The sequence below is a fragment of the Sodiomyces alkalinus genome (assembly GCF_003711515.1).
Source record: "Sodiomyces alkalinus F11 unplaced genomic scaffold SODALscaffold_16, whole genome shotgun sequence".
Lineage (NCBI taxonomy): Eukaryota > Fungi > Ascomycota > Sordariomycetes > Glomerellales > Plectosphaerellaceae > Sodiomyces > Sodiomyces alkalinus.
The window spans coordinates 219,552-236,690 of record NW_021167094.1 but is presented as its reverse complement, the minus strand read 5'-3'; the positions used below and the strand labels follow the sequence as shown (position 1 = coordinate 236,690).

Below are 17,139 nucleotides of genomic sequence, written 5' to 3'. Positions count from 1 at the left end.
GAGTGTCGTTGCAAGGCCGTTATATCAATCCTCTGTCCCATGTTGTGCAATATTTTTCTTTGTCATCCAAAGAAAGCCGATAAGGATGGTTCCTTTTTTTCTTCTTTTCTTTTACTTGTTTCCGTTCCACGACACGTCGAGGCGAATACCATGTACGGAAGGGAAGAATATGATCAGGGCTGAGCCGTGTTGCGGTTCTCCTCGTACGGGGGGAGATGGGCAACGTCGTCATCCTGACTCTCCATAAGAGCTACTTTCTCTTCGGCGGCGGCGGCAGTCTCGCGCCGAGAGGCCTTGGAGCAAGAATGGCCGCGGCGGCGGCACTGGCGGCGCACCCAGGGGGACTGGCGGCGAACAAGGACGCGCCAGAGGAAGATGACGACAGTGCCGACCAGCATGCCGAAACTAATACACCTGTCAGTTCGCTTCCCGGGCCCAAAAGAGCGGGGTATGGATGATGAAAGTCTCAAAACTTACATGCTGACGCTGATACCGGCGACGAGACCGATGATGACGGGAAGCAGGATGCTCCAAGTCACGTTCTTGACCAAGCGGGCCCAAGTGTGGTGCTTCTTGTACTGTCCAGGCATGTGCTCGTGAGTATGGCCAGACTGGTCAGCACCCTGCGAGGAGGTCTGAACAGCGCCGCCGCAGTGGTGTTGCATGTTCTTAAGGCCCTTCATGACGGCAGAGCGCCACCTGCAGTATGTAGTCTCGCACTCGACGTCGTCACCGCTCGGGGTTTCGGCAGGGGCGGTGGTGGAAGCAGTCTTCTCGGCGGAAGCGATCAAAAGCTTGCCGCTGGCGGTGCGAAGCAGTTGTACCTTGACGTTGGGAATGCCCTGAACAAAGCTATTTCCGACCTCGATGACCTGGAGATCGATCTCGATGAGCTCCACCTCCTCGCCGCCATCCTCCTCTGTCACGACAGGTCGGATGGACAGGCCGTAGCCCAGAGGCCGGGGCAAAGGGCGCCCCTTGTGCCGGTGGCTGGTGACCGCCTGAGTGAACTCGAGGATTTGCGGGGCGCTCAGCGAAGAGTACCAAGGGGCGGAATCCGGGTAGATCTCAAACTCGTTGACGAGCAGACGGTCGGCGGCGTCGGTAGTGGTATCGATGGCGAATTTCAACTCGAGGTAGTTTTCAATGTCGGTCTTGGTATCCCACCGCCCTTCCCCACGCCGCAGCTGGACTGGGCACCCGGGACACTCAAGCTTGATAGTCTGCTCCTGTACGGGTTGTGCTGGGCTGTCGGCGTGGACGACAGGAAGGGCTTTGATGAAGTCATCGAGGAAGACGTCGGGAACCACGAGAGAGGCTTGGGCCGTGGTCACCGCCAGGCCAGTGGCGGCAAGATGCTTCCAGAGCATGGTTGTGAGACTATGAGATGGGAGAGCAGAGCAAAATCAACAAAAGTAGGGAATGGATTGAGTCGAAGATGCGAAGATTCGCGAGAGGATGGAGAAGATTTAGTGTTCGTACATTCGGATGTTGTCGGTGGTTTGTCTTTGAAGGTGAATGGGAGAGATGGTGTTGGAAAGTGGAGTGATGGGTGTTGCCGCCGAAAGACCCGAAAGTGGAAGTTGATGACGACGCCTAAAGGACATCTGCTTAGTCATAATTCAACGGGGAAGCTAGGTCATCACATGACGGGGGCTGGTCTCGTGAGATGATTAGATAATTATCAATTCTTGCGGGAACACCATCTGTACGAAGTACTTATTCGTACTCCGTACTCCGTACTCCGGAGTTTCTGTAGGTGTATGTCGTATAATTAAGCCATGCGATGTATCAATTTGTAGTGCTTTAACTGGTTTGCCCTTCAGGCGTTCTTTTTTTCTCCATGGTACAGCAGCATCGATGATATATCTCCAGGCTGAGTACCTGTCTACCTATGTAGGTATTCTAGGGGGTTTCGTCGAACAGACTGCTTTGTATGGATACATTGTTCCAGTGCCCAACCAGTAGAAAGGAAAGATGCCAACCCCATCCCATCTATACGCTGTCGTGAATGGCTCATCAACCGTCTGTCGTTATGAACATCCATCCTCCCGTCTATTCGTTTCTCGAAGATCGACCTTCTTTTATGTTGGGTCTGTGGCTGAAGTTGATACCTAAGTATATCAAAGTGAGGATGTTGTGGCCCAAGCTCTGGTGCTTAAGTCGCCTAGAATGGACCTCGAGGGATCGAAATGAAGGGGCCAAGGTCGGAAAAAATGGCAAAATAAGTTAAAAAAAATCGAAAAATACTGCCTTGGTTGTGTCCACCCTGGTCTTTCTTCCAAGTACATCTGTATTCGAAGTACCTATTCCAAGGGGTCCTATGTGAAATCATTACCAGTCGCGTGTGGCTGAATGGAATCCCCGCCACGAGCTGCTTCGGTACTTTGCCTTATGTGGTCTGTGCCCCCGCGGGACAGAAAAGGCCGAGACAGGTGTTGGTTGCAGGTTCCTGCGCTAGTGTTTCTGATTTAGCAAAGCCCCATAAAGCCCCACGTAGCGGATCAGTGAGGTGATGCCTAACGAACGACGACGTCTGTCTCTCTCTCTCTTTTCCAGTCATCTAGCCTCTTCTCTCTCCCGGTGGTTCGTCTCACACGAGGTCAAAGAGATACACAGAAATAGACACGAAACGTCAGTAACCAAGATGTGACGAAGTAGAACGTATGAAAGGTTTGTACGATGTACGAATAGTAATCGGACCTGGGCTAACAAGGACGTTGGTGAAGGTACTATACCTTAATTACTACGCAATTTCTTTTTGACTTGACCGGTAAGCACATTATTCACCATTAATACCTCAGTACCTTACGGTGGTAGAGAGATACGAGGATACCCTAAAAACATATCACATTTGGATTATCTCAGCTATATGATCTAATTTCACTCCGCGCCAACAGCACTTTTGCGTACCTTATAAAGAGGCAAATGCATAATGAGTATTCATACATTATCTTTCATCAATACATTGTTGTGCCGTGTGGTGTGAAGAACACTTCTTTGGACTTGGCCTAGAACTCTTTTCAAGTACGAATCCACCTACCTAAGGTAAGGTAAGGTAGGTAGGAACCTAATGGCTAAGATGCGTTTAAGGAAGGTACGGAGTACAAAGTGCGACTACACCCCGTATCCTTCGCGAAGGCGAAGGAAAGAACGACCGCCCAATCAATCAATTACCTACCATTCATATGTGGAAGTACAGCAAGAAACGTCACAAACCTACCTGCAACGTATGTAAGGTAGGTACTCGTAGATCAGATTCAGACCCCTGCCTGCCCCGGGCTACCTACCCCATGTCGTCCGTGTGCACTCCCCCTTCCGCTCCTTGCTTCTTGCTTCTTGCTTCTCCTTCCTCTTTCCCCGGCCAATGTAATCCCGCCGTCGCATGTCTATTTGTTTAATTCGTGCTTCGTACCTTGCACTTGTAATTCTTCTCTCTGAACTTGCTCCAGGCTTTGGCCCCTGGTCTCGTTTCCTCATTTTGTTACCGCTCTTTTCTCTTGGCTTCTCTTCTTACTACGAGACCTTCACCTCGGTTGTCTTCCCCTCTTTCTTTTCCTTCTTCCATCTCGTCTCACACGCCGAGAACAGTCCCTTCACTTGTCTGTGTATGCGCTCTTTATCGATTTCACTCCGTACCACCCGCACCGACACAGACACCGGCCACGACACCGGCCACGACAGGATCCGAGATCTCGGCGGTCGAGCCTTTCAAACTTACACACAATCGTTTCTTTTTGTCTAGGAAGTATTGGTCTTTGCGGTCCAGTACCTACAGTCTGGTCTCCCGAAGCACCGCGCTGCCGTCACTCGCTGTCTTCTAACCCAACCCATTTGCTTACCTTTCGCTTTGGCTCCCTTCGAAACGCCGACCCTCGAGTCATTGGGAATATCGGGAGCCAGGTGCTTCAGCTGGATCAAAAACGCTCAACAGTTGCCATTCATTTTTCTAACAACACAACGGTCTGCAACCACCGAGCCCTCTCGCGCATGATTGTTGCTTGATCTGCTGGTTTCCGGACGCCGAATCTTCCAACATCTTCTCCGTGCCTCCTTGCTCGTCTCGCCGCCCCTTAAACAACACACGAACCGTTCTTTCTTTCTCGCACCACATCGTTCCGCGTCTTGTGAGCCAGGCTTGTCTCACCCTCTCTCTGTTTTCATTGTCGTTGGTGCCACCGCCATCGCGACCATACACCTGGTGTGGTGGCAAGACGACCTCTTGTTTGCGTTCTTGCCGCCGGCCTTATTTGCGAACGTCTCCCGCTTTTGTGCTCCCTCAACGAGGGGTGATACGAAGTCCTCCTCCTTCAGGACGTGCGTGTGTGGTTTTACGAAACATCTCCTCCCAAGAGATAGTCAGTGGCATCCTGCGTCTCCTCAGTCAACCCCGAAGCGTCAAGCGTACGTAACTCTGCTCTTCATCCCAGCCTTGCCTGCTGAGGTCTCCCCCTTTCTCCGGGGGTGGCCCACGGCGGAGTGCGGTAACCTCGCAACTACAATTCGGCGGCTCATGGTCAGGGGCCCATATGTTGCCTGTCCTCTGGCCCAGTTGCCTCGTCTTCACGGATAATCACAGTCCCCATATGCTAACAGTATCCAGAAAACCACCGCTAGTCACACTAAAGTCGGCTGTCTGGCTTTGGCCCCATCGCCCCGGTCCCTTGTGCAGGCTTCTGCTTCCATTTCACTCGTTTATCGACCTCTGATCTGCCATTCGGAGCCTTTTGACCGTTACACCACCTACCTTGCTGTGGTTGAACGAACCCCTACCGTAGCGCAACCTGTCGCCCCCTTTCACCTTTCCGATTCACGCCGAGTCTTCTGTCAAGACTATCCGCCAAGTCTACGAAACCATCTGCTCGCCTGCTCTCCAAATTTCTCGTGCTCCCCTACGATCGCAAACGTACGCCGGGAACCCGCAGAAGCATTCCGCAACCCCAGCGACCAAACGAGCTACATGATTTTGCCCTTGCAGAACCGGCCAGTTCATCATCTGAGGCAGGAAAGGGAGAAAGCTGTTGAATGTTTGGCTGGAGAAACGCCAATCTTACGGATACCTAAATGAGTCGACCCCATTATGGAAGAGATATGGATGTACCACTAGCAGGAGGATCTGTTAAGAGGGCGAGAGAACGGGCTCAGCTGGCGCGTTCTGCGCGTCAACCGGAGAATGATTTGACACCAGATATGTCCCCTACCTCTTCACCTCGTCCCGCCGCACGAGGAGCAGCCACGACGCAGTCTCGAATCCCGAGACCTCAAGAACTTCCGAAAGGACAAGACAAAGACGGAAACGGTCTAGGGGTTCCTATCTCCCGACCGACTCGAATTCCTCAGTGGCCGTTGCCTAGCTCTATTCCGCCGCCTGCTACTACAACGGGGGCTGAGCCGTATCACCCCCCTCCAGGACGATCCCAACCACCCCAACGGCCTCCGCGTCCGAGTCAAGTACCTTCAATCCTGGACGGCTCTCGTGTCCAGGACCCTACTCCGGTGTTCGCATACACCCCGCTAAACGACCGAGATTCGACGCAAAGCCGCGATCTGCACAAGTCGGTTCCGCCGACGACTTCGTCGAGACAAACTCAGTCAACCGTTTCGTCCGTCGGATCGATACCCGATTTCCCCATACCATCCGCGACGACCCAAACAGCCCCGCAACCGACCTTGGCACCACCACAAAGGAGGAGTATCGACCTCGGCCCACCCCCTTCATCGAGGAGAGGGCTTTTGTCGTTTTATTCTAACGCGTCTTTCGTGTCGCCGATCCCTGAAGAGAGTCCGCGTTCGAGGTCGCGTACGTCATTTGCCTCGAGTGCGGCAATGCCGGAGAGTTGGGGACTTGGATCTCCCGAGCCGAGTCCCATGCATCGAACAGCCCCCCATGGCGAGGAGCCCATTGCTGAGGAGGATAGTGTATACTCCCCATCACAAGGCGATGATGACGGAGACGAGAGCAGGCTCATGAGAAGTGCAAGCATAGGCAAGAGGGGGAAACCAGCCCTTATCATGAACCGAGGACCGGCTGGAGAGCAAGGAACGAAGGGGACTCAGTCTGGTCCATCGTCAATCCGGCCCGACCCTACCCCAGGGCAAGGGCGTAGGGGTCCTTTTCATAGCGGGACCGACTATACCGGCCCCTCATCTAGCTCATCCGACAATGTACCCGCCGTCAAGAAACACGCCGGGGCAGCCGTGCCGCCAACCGCCGACGCCATGCTAGGCGCCTATGTAGCAGCAACCAGTGCTCCCGATCCGGTAGAGATGAGGAAGACGACACAGTCACCGCGGCCTTTCAGCCGGTTATCGGCGATGCGGCGGCCTCCCAAGCTGACGCTTGATATGGACTCGGTTAGGGCCATGGAGGCCAGGGGAAGCATGACGAGCTTACCCGACCTGATCAAGCGCGCAACACGTCTGGCTGCCATGATGGACCGCGGGAAGCGACCAGGCAGCCGGCTTGACGACCTGAGCGACTTTGCCGGCGAGAAGGCTCTGGAGACAGAGTTGACCAGTAAGTGGCCTATTTCCCCGATTCTACGGCGGCCTCAGCCCGTATTCTGACAAGGCGGCAGGGCAAGATCGACACCAATCAGGTCTTTCAGACATGCTGGCGGCATTTCCGCCGCCGGCTGGGACGCCTGGACCGACGCGTCACAGCCGCGGCAGCTGGTTCCTCCGCACTCGCTCGTCCTGGCCATTGGCGCCGGGTAGTCGGGACGGAACACCACTCGGGCGGCCGCGGGCAAGAGCCGACGATGTCGGAGAGAAAGGGGAGCGACAACGACGACGGTGCTGCGGCATGCCCCTGTGGGGCTTCATTCTTCTCATGATCTTCGTCCTCGGCGTCGTGGCGGCTGCGGTCATTGTGCCCATCTACTTCTTTGTTCTGCTGCCCGGTCAGGAGAACAACAGGCAGGCGGTGCCGGCTAACACGGAATGTCAATCGCAACTCACATGTCAGAACGGAGGGACAAACGTGATCGCGGGAGGAGTTTGCTCGTGCATCTGTACTAATGGGTTTACGGGGTCGACGTGTGGTGTGGCCGGTACGGCGGGATGCACGACGACGAATCTGGTTCTCATGGCGGAGGAGGGCAACATCAACAACGTGACGCTTGGGCAAGCAATACCGCGTCTCATCCAGGAAGGGCAGACGAACTTCAGCATACCCCTGGTGGGGACGACGATCCTGGCCAAGTTTAGTCGGGAGAACTTGTCGTGCATAGCGCAAAATTCGCTGGTCACGTTCGACGGGAGGTCGATGCGCACCGGCGTAGCTGACACGGAGGTTTTGATCGAGGACACGGGCGGCGCCAACACGGTTCCCGCAGGGGACATTGCGGGCGCCGAACCTGTTCCGGTGCTCACGGTCCCAGCACCTGACAGTTTCAGGGAGACGACGATTCTGAGCGGCACTGTTACAGTCACGACGACAATCACTTCCATTCTGCCGCTGCCGCCACCTCCGCTAAGCACCGCCCCTCCTACCAGCTCAGACGACATTCCGGCGGTGGCTTCGACGGTCAGCTCTTCGCCCCCGTCAGCGACATTTACCGTCACGGAGGAAGTGCTCGACTTTTCACGGGTAGCCATTCTGTTTATTCTCCAGGAGAGATCCCTCGATGCAGCGACGGAGTCTCAGACGGTGCTGCAGCGGTTTTTCGCGGCGGCGAGCCGCGGGAGCCGCGATGGGGAGGCCGACGGAGGAAGTGGCTTCACGCGGGACATGGCGAGGCGAGTGAGGCTGGCTGATGGCGTTCTGGTCGACCTGGTGAATTTCCTGATCAATGTTTCAGAAGAAAACAATCCGGAGGACACCGAGGCGCAATAAGCGCCAGCTCTACGGGACAGACGAGCCTGTTTGGTTATGTCGCTACTAGCAGATGACAGCGGGGGGCTAAAGGGACTGCGTGTAGCATATAACAGCGGGATGCCTCACGGGCTGAGGTGACAAAATAGGCTTCTTCTAGCACTGGTATGGTTGGTACGGCATAGCACCGGCAGTCGGCTTGCGTTTGGGGGATCAGGGCAAGCTGGGTGCTGATGGGCGGTTGTCTTGTAACACAACGCCCCCGCCCCAGCGGCATGGCTTCGTCGACTTTTCTTTTTGTGTTTCTTCTTTTCTTCTTTTCTTCTTTGTTCTATTTTTTCTGATACCTACCTACGTTACGTTAGAGATGGACTTGTTGAGCGGGCCCGGCGCCTGGGGACTCTTGCATCGAGAAAAATCACTGTACATATATGGCGAGGAGATGGGGGAGGCAGCAGGCTAGCTGGATAGCCCTGCCCATTATTATCGTGATACCAGAATAAAGCCGAAATGGAGTTCAAGCAAAAACATCAAACACGCGAAGGTGGTGATACATTGTACGAGGGACAGTTGTTGTGTTGCGAATTGTTGGAATGGTTATACAGAGTACGCGCGACCTAGGAGAGGTTGTGGCAAATGACTACAAACACGTCGGAAGCGAATGGGTGCCCTAGCCGTTCGTGCTCCGTAACTCTTAATTATCTCGTTACCAGTACTTCGGTAATCAGGGAGGGGGGGGTTCGCCAAGGGTGGGGTTACAATTTACCCCTGACAACAATTACTCACGGACGAATAAGACCGCACCGTTAGTCGTTACCTAAGGTGCCTTAGGTACCTTAGGTACATGGCTTCTCCTTATCTTATCGGATATCATGGTCCGGTCGGTCTTGGGAAAAGAAAAGAAAAGTACCTTAGGTGCGTACCTAAGGTAATATGGGTACGCCGGAAAGGGGGAGTTGGAAACTGGTTCCAGAATTCCGAAACGCAAGGGTCGAAAATCCCCAATCGTCCACCCCCTTGAACGTCCAATTCCGTCGCAGCAACCGGGTGGACACGTCAAGCTGTGTGAGCTGCAAGGTGGGAAAATGTTGCCACTGGCACGTTGTCAGGCCATGCTTTTCTCTCTCACGAGTCCATCCTCCTCTTCCTCTTGATCTTCTATTCCAGTCATTCCTTATGATCTAAAGACATTGACAAGAAGGCTCGCTGGCGACCCTTTTTTCTTCTTTTTCTTTCTTTCTACTTCGTCGTTCTTTTCGTCTTATGATAAAACTGACGACCGATGACCGATGACCGATATCTACCTCTTCACGATACATGACCATATCGCCTGGACGCGCTTGATTCCCCAGACTTGGAACGAGAGCGAAGCAACAAAACTCCCAGGCCATGATTGACCATCGGCAACACGGCCAAGACCGCAGCATCGACGAGAGAACACTGCCCGCCATGGCCTCCTCAACCACAGTTCCCGCGCCTCCATCCTCTTCATCTCGTCCGCACCTGTCCCTCCGCGGTCCAGAGCCGACCGTATCATCATCTTCGCCGTCCGTTCCCTCCCTTCGTCTCCATCCCGCCAGCCCCGGTCTCGATTCCCCCGCCTCTCCGCCCTCTCCCACTCTCTCGAGTAGCAGCCGCAGCAGCAGTAACAGCAGCCATGAACTCCTCCCCCCTGCTCCCGCTGCCACCACCGTAACAACAACAACAACAACAACAACAACAACAAGCCATGCCGACGGCCGCACTACCCCGCTCTGGTCCCCGGACAGCGACGCGGCCGTCAACCCCAACCTCCCCGCACCGCCTCCCTACGCCCTTCGCGACGCGTTGTCGTCATCATCATCATCACCATCATCATCACCATCAGCAGCAGCAGCAGGAGGAGGAGGAGAATCGAGACCCTCCTCCCGCGCCCGCACCCACAGCAACGAGGAATCTTCTTCCTTCCCCCCCTTCACTTCCATCCAGTCACGTCCAAGTACGGCATCTTCCTCGGGAAAAGGGCGGACACGTCGCGGCTTCGGCCTCGGCTTCGGCTTCGACCTGGGCTCCAAAAACTCTCGCTCGGACGTCTCAATGGGCCCTCACATGTTCGGGGACCGTAAGCTCTTGGGCGTCGTTGCGTCGGAGGACCTCGCTGCGCGGAGGCGGAGGGCCCAGAAGCTCAAGCTTGGGCTCTTTGCTGGCGGTCTCTGTCTTGTCGTGTTGGTGCTCGTGGGGCTAGCTGTAGGGGTTAGCGTCGGCTTCGTGAAATCGGATATTGGAGGCGATGATTAGGGAGTCCTTCTCCCTGGTTGCTTGGCTTACTCGTTGCTGTGTCGAAAGGAAGTATGAAAATGACAGACACCTCGTTGCTGCCATCTGCTGGGTCAATGGCGGAGCCAACAAATAAGCCTTTGCCATGAGAATGCGTATTCTATAAACGGTTAAAACAAAAAGAAGGAACCTGAGAATGGGGGCGTTGGTGGAATATTTTCAGGTTTGGGCACTAGATGGGGTACTACTAGACGGAATCAGATGAACGGAATCATATACAACCGCCTCGGCCATTTTCTCAGGCAAGCCTTCCCCTTCTTCGTTTCCTCTGTGGTCAACCTTTTTCGTAAATCAAAGTAGAGATGCAGTGCAAGTAGTAGACAACAGATATGCAGTACATGTCAAACTCGTGTCGTTAGCCTCCTACTCTCCCAAAAAGAACCAACGCCCATTCTCCTAAAATACTCCAGACGTTAAAAATCAAATGCCGTTGACAAGGGAGCTATAATAATCATGAGGTGTCCTTATCCTGCGGGACATCTAGGTGTCATTTGTCATTTCTGTGAACTTTCGGTTCATGAATTCGTCCCGAGGCATCCAAAGTCGTGCGCCCGTTGCCGGGGTCCTGTTTTTCTTTTCTTGTCGTTTCTGCCCCCCCTCTTTTTTTTCTTTCTGTTTTCTTTGTTTTTCTCTTCTTTTTCGCTTCGTTCCCCTTCTTCTGCTACCTCTTCCCGTCTCGTTTCTGTCATGTCGTAAGAGCGCTGCTCCCTCATAATTCGAGTCCGACCCCTGTGTCAGTCGCCATGCCACACTGAGCCGTGTCTCACTCAAGCCTTAACACCCGAGAGAGACACAATTCTCCCCGCGTGAAGTTTGTGGCGCCTCGCCATCGTACCGCCCGGGGCCGTTTTCGGCTTACAGAATGACACAACGGTTGCCATCCGGACGTCGTGTTCTTCTCTTCTTGCGTTTCCCGAGACCCATAATGCCGTCCTTGTCGTAGTCACGGTCATCGCTCAGTCTATCGAGATCACCGTATTTTTCATCCCTTAAAAGGAGCTGTCTGCATATGTCGATGAAGACGGCGTTGACATTTGCTGAGATGAGAGAAAAAGAAAACAAAAGTCAGCGGGCGAGGAGCCAGAAAATGACGGGGATAAGGACATTGCGGGTGACGGGCTTACTCCTCGTCCTGGCGCTCGTCTCGTAATAGGGCGCGTTCCATGACTGAGAACACGCGAAGGCTCTCTGGCGGGGGACGGATCGCTGATCCTCGAGGTCGGCCTTGTTTCCGACAATGACGATAGGCACATTCTCATCATCCTTAATGCGGGTGATCTCCTCGCGCAGCATTTCGATCTCGCTCATGGAGGATGAAGACGTGATGCTGAAGACGAGAATAAAACCTTGGCCGGATTTCATGTAGAGATCTCGCATGGCGACTACACAGAGGATTAGTCAGTTGTGTCACTCGCCACAATTCATGATGCGAAAACAGGAACCCAGAAGAAAGAAGAAGAAAAGTCACATACCGAACTGCTCTGTTCCTGCGGTATCCAGACTGGCGGAAGTACGTGTTAGAGAGGCGACAGGACCCTGGGTAACAGGGCTGGACCTACATTTCCAAGACGACTTGTCTCCCCTGGTTTGACAGCACGAGTTAGCCAGCGAGTATTGGTTAAATACATATACAAAGACGACTTCACTTACATCGACCTGAAGCTGAGTCCGATAGGTGTCTTCGATTGTCGGATCATAGCTCTCGATCCACTCATTGTGAACGAACTGGGCTGATGATCCGCATGTATGAGCGGTTGCGCTTAAAAAATCGGGGACTGCATCAGTGAGGGAACGGACTCACCAGTCAAACAGCTCTTTCCAACACCTCCTATATGACCGAGCAGACGGAGGGGGAAATAGTCAGTTCACATGTGAAAGTGAACCTCGGCGACAAGAGAGAACGGAACGGCGGGTAGGCTTACCGGCGCCCAGCACAACGACATGGAGCTCACGACTGAGCGATGTAGTCAGTATCGGGAGTTCATAAGGTAAGTTTAGTGGAGGGCAGAGAGAAAGAGAGAAGTTCAGTCGTACCAGGGCTGATGATGCTTGTGTCGAGACATGGCGAGTCGACGGTGAAGGTGTCTGTAGATGGGACGGACTGCTAAGAGGAGGGTGAGTCAGGGCCACTAAGATGGCGCTGACGCACTACGCTAGAACGTTTCGAAGTCGGGAGATTCTAGAGCAATTCTCCAAAATGAAGTTCGGCTTGTCTAGGAAGAGAGATAGATCGACGGGAATGCCGGTCAACATCCAGGTGAGGATGTCGAGGTAAATAAAAAATAAAAAATAAAAATAAAAATAAAATGCGCAAAATGGTCGCCCGACTGCCAGCCGTAGGCCCGTAGGTTTGGATAGATCGGATAGCTGAGTAGCTGAGCTGGGTTTTGAGTTCGCTCCCTGGCAGTCTCTTCCGCAATGTCGACTTTTTCCGAAGAAGCGACGAAAAATGCAGCGCTATGGCCGCGAAGAGATCGAAGGCGGGCTCTCAAGCATAAAAGGGAACCTATGAGACGACGCGGTGGTAATTGTAGGGTAAGGCCTTTTTTTTTTTTTGCCTTTCCTCGCAAGGGGTTGCCGCGGGGGAGGATATCGATGGATTGGATGGTGTGGTTTAGGGGACGATATGCCCGTCCGAGGGAGGGGGTTTAAAGGCGGAAGAAGCTGACGATCGAGACGACGGAGGTTGTCCCGGAATTGACACCTTCTCTGGTGGGCCGAGGGACCAGATTTGCACGCGTCGACAATCCTACAGCGTACGTTGTACTCCTCTGTCGTGGTGTCTGGGGGGGGACGGGAAGGATGAGGATGAGGGCCGTTCGTTCCTCTGAGAGTAAGACTGCCAGGGGAACTTGTGGGATGGGTGAAAATGAATGGACAATTGAGAGGATAAAAAGAGTGTGAGAAGAGGTTTGGGTCTGAGGAATCCAGGCTGCCATCTGACTACATGACGGATCTCTCAGGATCTTCGCAGGACTCACAGGCCAGAATGCGGACGGGTCGTGGCCTCCTTGCCCGATACGCTGGGCCAGTCGGTTAGGAAGGCAGGCAGGCCTATGGGAAAGAAGGCCTTGACTACCTGGGTACCTTGGTAAGCTAGTGCGGATACAATGGACGAAGTACCTAGAATGCAGGGGGTGCGCAGGGGATGAGGAGATACTCGGAAAGATGGACCCTTTCTTTCCCCCTCTTTATACCGTACACGTACTGGTGTTTTTCCCTGGCTTTTTCCTTTTCTTCCCCAACTCCTTTTTCCTCTCGATTTTCCTTTTTTTTCTTGCGTCTCTCTCCCCCACCGCTTCCTTTTCTGTCTTGCGTATTCTTCTATCTAAAATAAAAAGAAAAGGAAAAAGAAGAAAAGAACGAACGAACGGCCGTTGGCAAGGTAGTCAGTGGTACTATACGAGTAGGCATCTCGAGGTATATGGGTACAACGTACGTAAAGCAACAAGATACACGAGGTCCAAGCCAACGAGTACTGTAACGATTGGATACTCGCCTTCTAAGGTCTTAATAACCGTCCAGGTGTCACTGGTCCTAGCCAATTACTACGAAAGTAGTAGTAAAAAGTAGCCTGTTTGTGGGTGTCCTTTTTCGGCCCTAGTTTGCTTGCTCTTCTGTCACGCCCAACTGTCGCGCTCGGATATGTCCCGTACGATACTAGAAAGGGGGTGGGATGGCCGGGCCGGGCATTTTCATCAGGGGTCTCCGGACTAAGGTATATAGACCTCGCTACCCCAGGGCCAGCCAGCCAGGACCGTTGAGGTACCAAGTGTCAGGACGAGTCCCTCTTGCGGTAACGTTCTCCCCGTAGTACTTCGCGCTTTGTGGTATCCCCTCCTTCACGTTGGCTCATGTTGGCTCATGTTGGTGCTCATGTCTTAACACGGACGATTCAGAGGGATAGATTGAACCAACTTCATTTGCAGTCACCAGGGCAGTTGGTCGAGAGGCACTAGGCAGATACTACCTTACTAAGGTATTCGTACGGACGCAGTACACGGAGTGTGTCCCAGCATTTATTTAATGCTTACTAAGGTAGTTCGTACGAAGTACATCGGTGATATACAACGTACGAATAGGGTACCTATCTCTTAGCCTGCTAACCTAACACTTGCCCCGCCAAACTTCGTAACATTTACCGAAGCAGGTACAATACGATACCTAAGGTACCTTATGGCACTGATCCCCTTGCAGCTGCACGGAGGACTGGTCACGAAATACGAACCTGAAGGTACGTTCTATGTACCTTAGGCGAAGAATTGCAGGCGAGGCAGGCTCCAATATTCGTGCAGTATTCGACTATGGAGTACATAAAGAAGGAGCCTGCACACCCCACCAAGCCCCATTGCGTTTTGCCCTACAAAGCAGGAAAAGGTGACTGTTCGAGGCCCGTTGCGGGGTTTCCCGTCCATTTTCCCTTCTTCCACCACCCATCGCCAAAATCACCCCATAACCGGCAGACAATTCCAACCGCAAACTATCACGACAACCTCTCTGGGTGAGACTCTCTTCCCACATGTTTTGGTCCTGTAGCTGAATTGATAGCTATTGCCACAACGCAATTTACCTCCCGAGGACTGCTTTCTTCACGAATGGACGCTGGCGTCTAAGAGGGAGAAGGCGGGGGGGCAAATGCCCTAAAATGGTCCTGCTGCAAGGAGGGGCGCAAAGACGTTCGCAGGAGCTGAACGTGCAGCTCTCAATGCACATACGACACATACGACACGATATGCAATGTGCCATTCCACGAATCGCGCGGGACCTTCGCCACATGCCCGCCTTGATCCTCGTTGCCCGGTCCAAGCAGTCTCGGATTGTCCAGATCTCAATATTGAGCTCGGTCATGAGACCCCATCCGTCCCGCCTTCTCATTGCTGAATCTGCTACCGAGTAGGTCCAGGGGATGTGTGCATGGGGGCAAGTCTTATCACCCCACGCGAAACATATCTTCATACGCTACTTCGGAGTGAAGCACAGCTTCAAGAGCATTGCCTCGAAGTAACATCACGGGGCGTGCACCCTTCAATTTTTCTTTTCTTTTTTCGCCTTATCGTTGTTCTTGTGTTCCTTTGCGGCATAGCAGCCAGCCTGTCGTCCCTCCTCCGGCTTGTGTCTTCGCAAAACCTACACCCCTATCGGCGAACTCCTCCAACCTCGGTGCTGCTTTGAGGCGGCCTTCCCGTTCTCACATCGCTCGGCCACCCAGGATATGAACCGCGTAGCGCGGCTTCCTTCGGGGCGAATTAGAGGTAAGAAGCATGCAAGAAAAGAGGATTGGCCGACGGGATGAGACGGCTCAAAGACGTGAGCGAGCTTGGACCACTGCTGTCAATAACAAGCCAAAAAGGGACACTCGAATTATCCGTGTTCTATTTTGCAAGGCTGACCGCCGTAGTGGTGCTGTCACTGAAGCTGAGAAATCATCTTACACAGCACGCTATTATTGGCATCTGCCAATTGACAACACCGACCATGTTTCCATGACCACGATGCCAGCGACTCCTCGTCGCGTAATACTCAAAATACATTAGGCCTCAGCTATATTGGCATCGAAAGGTCGCGTTCGCGATCTTCTCCCGACTAATGAAGCCCCCACGTTCTTTGGTCCAGATACGTGAACAGTCTCTCAAATCTCTCAACTGAACCGCCTTGCAAGCCACCCCACGGTGCATATTCAGTTAATTGTCTTACATCATTGGCAGGCGTGGTTTCCTTGCCATAATGATCCTATCCCTCGTTCTGGGAAGAAGCAGACGGGGGAACGGGGGGCTGGACCAAGCAAGCGTATCATTCGCATTCTGTTGATTTCCGCCTCTTCTTATATTATCTCTTGGGGGTTTCGAGATCCGATCTATTACGACAAGTTCGGGGCCACTTCGAGTACCAACATCGAGCTTGCAAGTCCGGCATAGCATGATGAAGAGAACTGAGCAGGGCTGAACGAGCAGTGATTCGACGACGACGACCACCTCTCCTCAAATTCGTCGTTTCGGTCGAAATTCCGAGCAGATCAACCAACATATGAAGTTGCGGATATGAATGAACCTGATGCGGAATCGAATATGGGATCGACCCCAGAGGAGCTAATACTCACAACCATCCCACATCAACTGCCAAGACGATGGCCCAGGGCTTAAATGCACTCGCGCTGACGTCTCATTCTCCTCGGACCTATCCGAAGGCTCCTCCATATCACTCCATATCACGCTACGCCGTTGTCCAACCAAGAGAAGATGCCGTTGCCGCCTGACCTTGTACCCACTGATCCATCCGTGATTACTGCAATCCCTGACAAGACCGCCCATGAGCTTGCCCTTGGAGGTCCATTCGGTGTCTTTCATCCCGGGGCACCTTCGTGGGCGGACATATCTGTCAACATCCCATAATGATCCGGATGATCTGTTCGCGGCACTCAACGTCAGCCGCACCCGCCAGCGAGGCTCGTCAATGCGAGGAGCTCGCAGCGCGAAAGCTGTGATTACTCAAATTATCCAGTACGGAGTACTATGTGGCTATTGATGCATCGGGCCGTGGGACGATGGCGCACGACGTGTTTGCTTGTGTCGCAGCCTACTTCGGTTTGCCCCCACGTGTCACCTTGTCAAGCCACGCGAGACTCGTCCGGACAGGGGGATCCCCTTTGTGCCGATGCATTGGCATCGGTTTTAGTCCAATCGCGATTTTTTTTCAAGCCTCGATAATCATCCGAAGTTCCATGTCGAGTATCAGTTATTCTCTCCGTTCGTACTTTGTCGCGGAAGTGTGGCATGTTTATCACCATTAGCCGTCCGTATCACCAGTTTTATCGACGCCGGGTTCATATATTAGTATTTCATTCTTCCAAAAGATATATATTGTGGTCAGGTTCGGGTAGCAGCCCAAATCGGTGGTCCCACTGAGGGACCATCTAGCTACTATCCTACCTATTATACAGGTGGATGGTCGTGCCACCCCCTTTCCCTTGGTTATGTGATCAGCCGCAGCCTTGCACCAAAGACGCTTTT

General features: G+C 53.3%; 6 protein-coding genes across 6 annotated transcripts; 3 read left to right on the top strand and 3 right to left on the bottom strand.

Annotated features, from left to right (window-relative positions):
- Positions 1-98: 98 nt before the first annotated feature.
- Positions 99-1,518, bottom strand: SODALDRAFT_82945 (hypothetical protein). The gene is made up of 3 exons (XM_028615725.1): positions 1,483-1,518; positions 478-1,380; positions 99-405 (listed from the first exon to the last, which is right to left on the bottom strand). Exons 2-3 carry the CDS (start codon positions 1,368-1,370, stop codon positions 174-176), a joined length of 1,125 nt encoding a protein of 374 aa, XP_028462491.1. The 5' UTR covers positions 1,371-1,380; positions 1,483-1,518; the 3' UTR covers positions 99-173.
- Positions 1,519-3,303: 1,785 nt separating this feature from the next.
- SODALDRAFT_82907 (hypothetical protein) lies at positions 3,304-3,847 on the top strand. The gene has a single exon (XM_028615723.1). It carries the CDS (start codon positions 3,386-3,388, stop codon positions 3,743-3,745), a length of 360 nt encoding a protein of 119 aa, XP_028462490.1. The 5' UTR covers positions 3,304-3,385; the 3' UTR covers positions 3,746-3,847.
- An 842-nt stretch (positions 3,848-4,689) lies between these two features.
- SODALDRAFT_82915 (hypothetical protein) lies at positions 4,690-8,068 on the top strand. The gene is made up of 2 exons (XM_028615724.1): positions 4,690-6,517; positions 6,579-8,068. The coding sequence occupies exons 1-2, from the start codon at positions 5,065-5,067 to the stop codon at positions 7,835-7,837; spliced, it is 2,712 nt and encodes a 903-aa protein (XP_028462489.1). The 5' UTR covers positions 4,690-5,064; the 3' UTR covers positions 7,838-8,068.
- Positions 8,069-8,326: 258 nt separating this feature from the next.
- On the top strand, positions 8,327-10,208 carry SODALDRAFT_364187 (hypothetical protein; the record flags this gene model as incomplete). The annotated part of the gene is made up of 4 exons (XM_028614623.1): positions 8,327-8,373; positions 8,790-8,903; positions 9,169-10,020; positions 10,142-10,208. The coding sequence occupies 4 exons, from the start codon at positions 8,327-8,329 to the stop codon at positions 10,206-10,208; spliced, it is 1,080 nt and encodes a 359-aa protein (XP_028462488.1).
- A 699-nt stretch (positions 10,209-10,907) lies between these two features.
- On the bottom strand, positions 10,908-12,487 carry SODALDRAFT_82819 (transforming protein p29). The gene is made up of 8 exons (XM_028615722.1): positions 12,167-12,487; positions 12,055-12,086; positions 11,934-11,960; positions 11,783-11,862; positions 11,692-11,714; positions 11,605-11,633; positions 11,257-11,514; positions 10,908-11,169 (listed from the first exon to the last, which is right to left on the bottom strand). Exons 1-8 carry the CDS (start codon positions 12,193-12,195, stop codon positions 10,988-10,990), a joined length of 660 nt encoding a protein of 219 aa, XP_028462487.1. The 5' UTR covers positions 12,196-12,487; the 3' UTR covers positions 10,908-10,987.
- Positions 12,488-15,378: 2,891 nt separating this feature from the next.
- On the bottom strand, positions 15,379-16,789 carry SODALDRAFT_364183 (hypothetical protein; the record flags this gene model as incomplete). Its single annotated transcript, XM_028614622.1, has 6 exons — positions 15,379-15,460; positions 15,543-15,585; positions 16,020-16,109; positions 16,181-16,224; positions 16,289-16,607; positions 16,726-16,789. 6 exons carry the CDS (start codon positions 16,787-16,789, stop codon positions 15,379-15,381), a joined length of 642 nt encoding a protein of 213 aa, XP_028462486.1.
- Positions 16,790-17,139: the final 350 nt, after the last annotated feature.

Bases quoted from the DNA above. Each gene is read 5' to 3' on its own strand.
- SODALDRAFT_82915 (XM_028615724.1), top strand. From the start codon at position 5,065: ATGAGTCGACCCCATTATGGAAGAGATATGGATGTACCACTAGCAGGA. The intron at 6,518-6,578 runs GTAAGTGGCCTA...ACAAGGCGGCAG, and splicing joins TCTGGAGACAGAGTTGACCA to GGCAAGATCGACACCAATCA.
- SODALDRAFT_82907 (XM_028615723.1), top strand. From the start codon at position 3,386: ATGTCTATTTGTTTAATTCGTGCTTCGTACCTTGCACTTGTAATTCTT.
- SODALDRAFT_82819 (XM_028615722.1), bottom strand. From the start codon at position 12,195: ATGTCTCGACACAAGCATCATCAGCCCTG. The intron at 12,087-12,166 runs GTACGACTGAAC...TACATCGCTCAG, and splicing joins CACAAGCATCATCAGCCCTG to TCGTGAGCTCCATGTCGTTG. The intron at 11,170-11,256 runs GTAAGCCCGTCA...CTCTCATCTCAG, and splicing joins GACGAGCGCCAGGACGAGGA to CAAATGTCAACGCCGTCTTC.
- SODALDRAFT_82945 (XM_028615725.1), bottom strand. From the start codon at position 1,370: ATGCTCTGGAAGCATCTTGCCGCCACTGGCCTGGCGGTGACCACGGCC. The intron at 406-477 runs GTAAGTTTTGAG...CAGGTGTATTAG, and splicing joins GCCGGTATCAGCGTCAGCAT to TTTCGGCATGCTGGTCGGCA.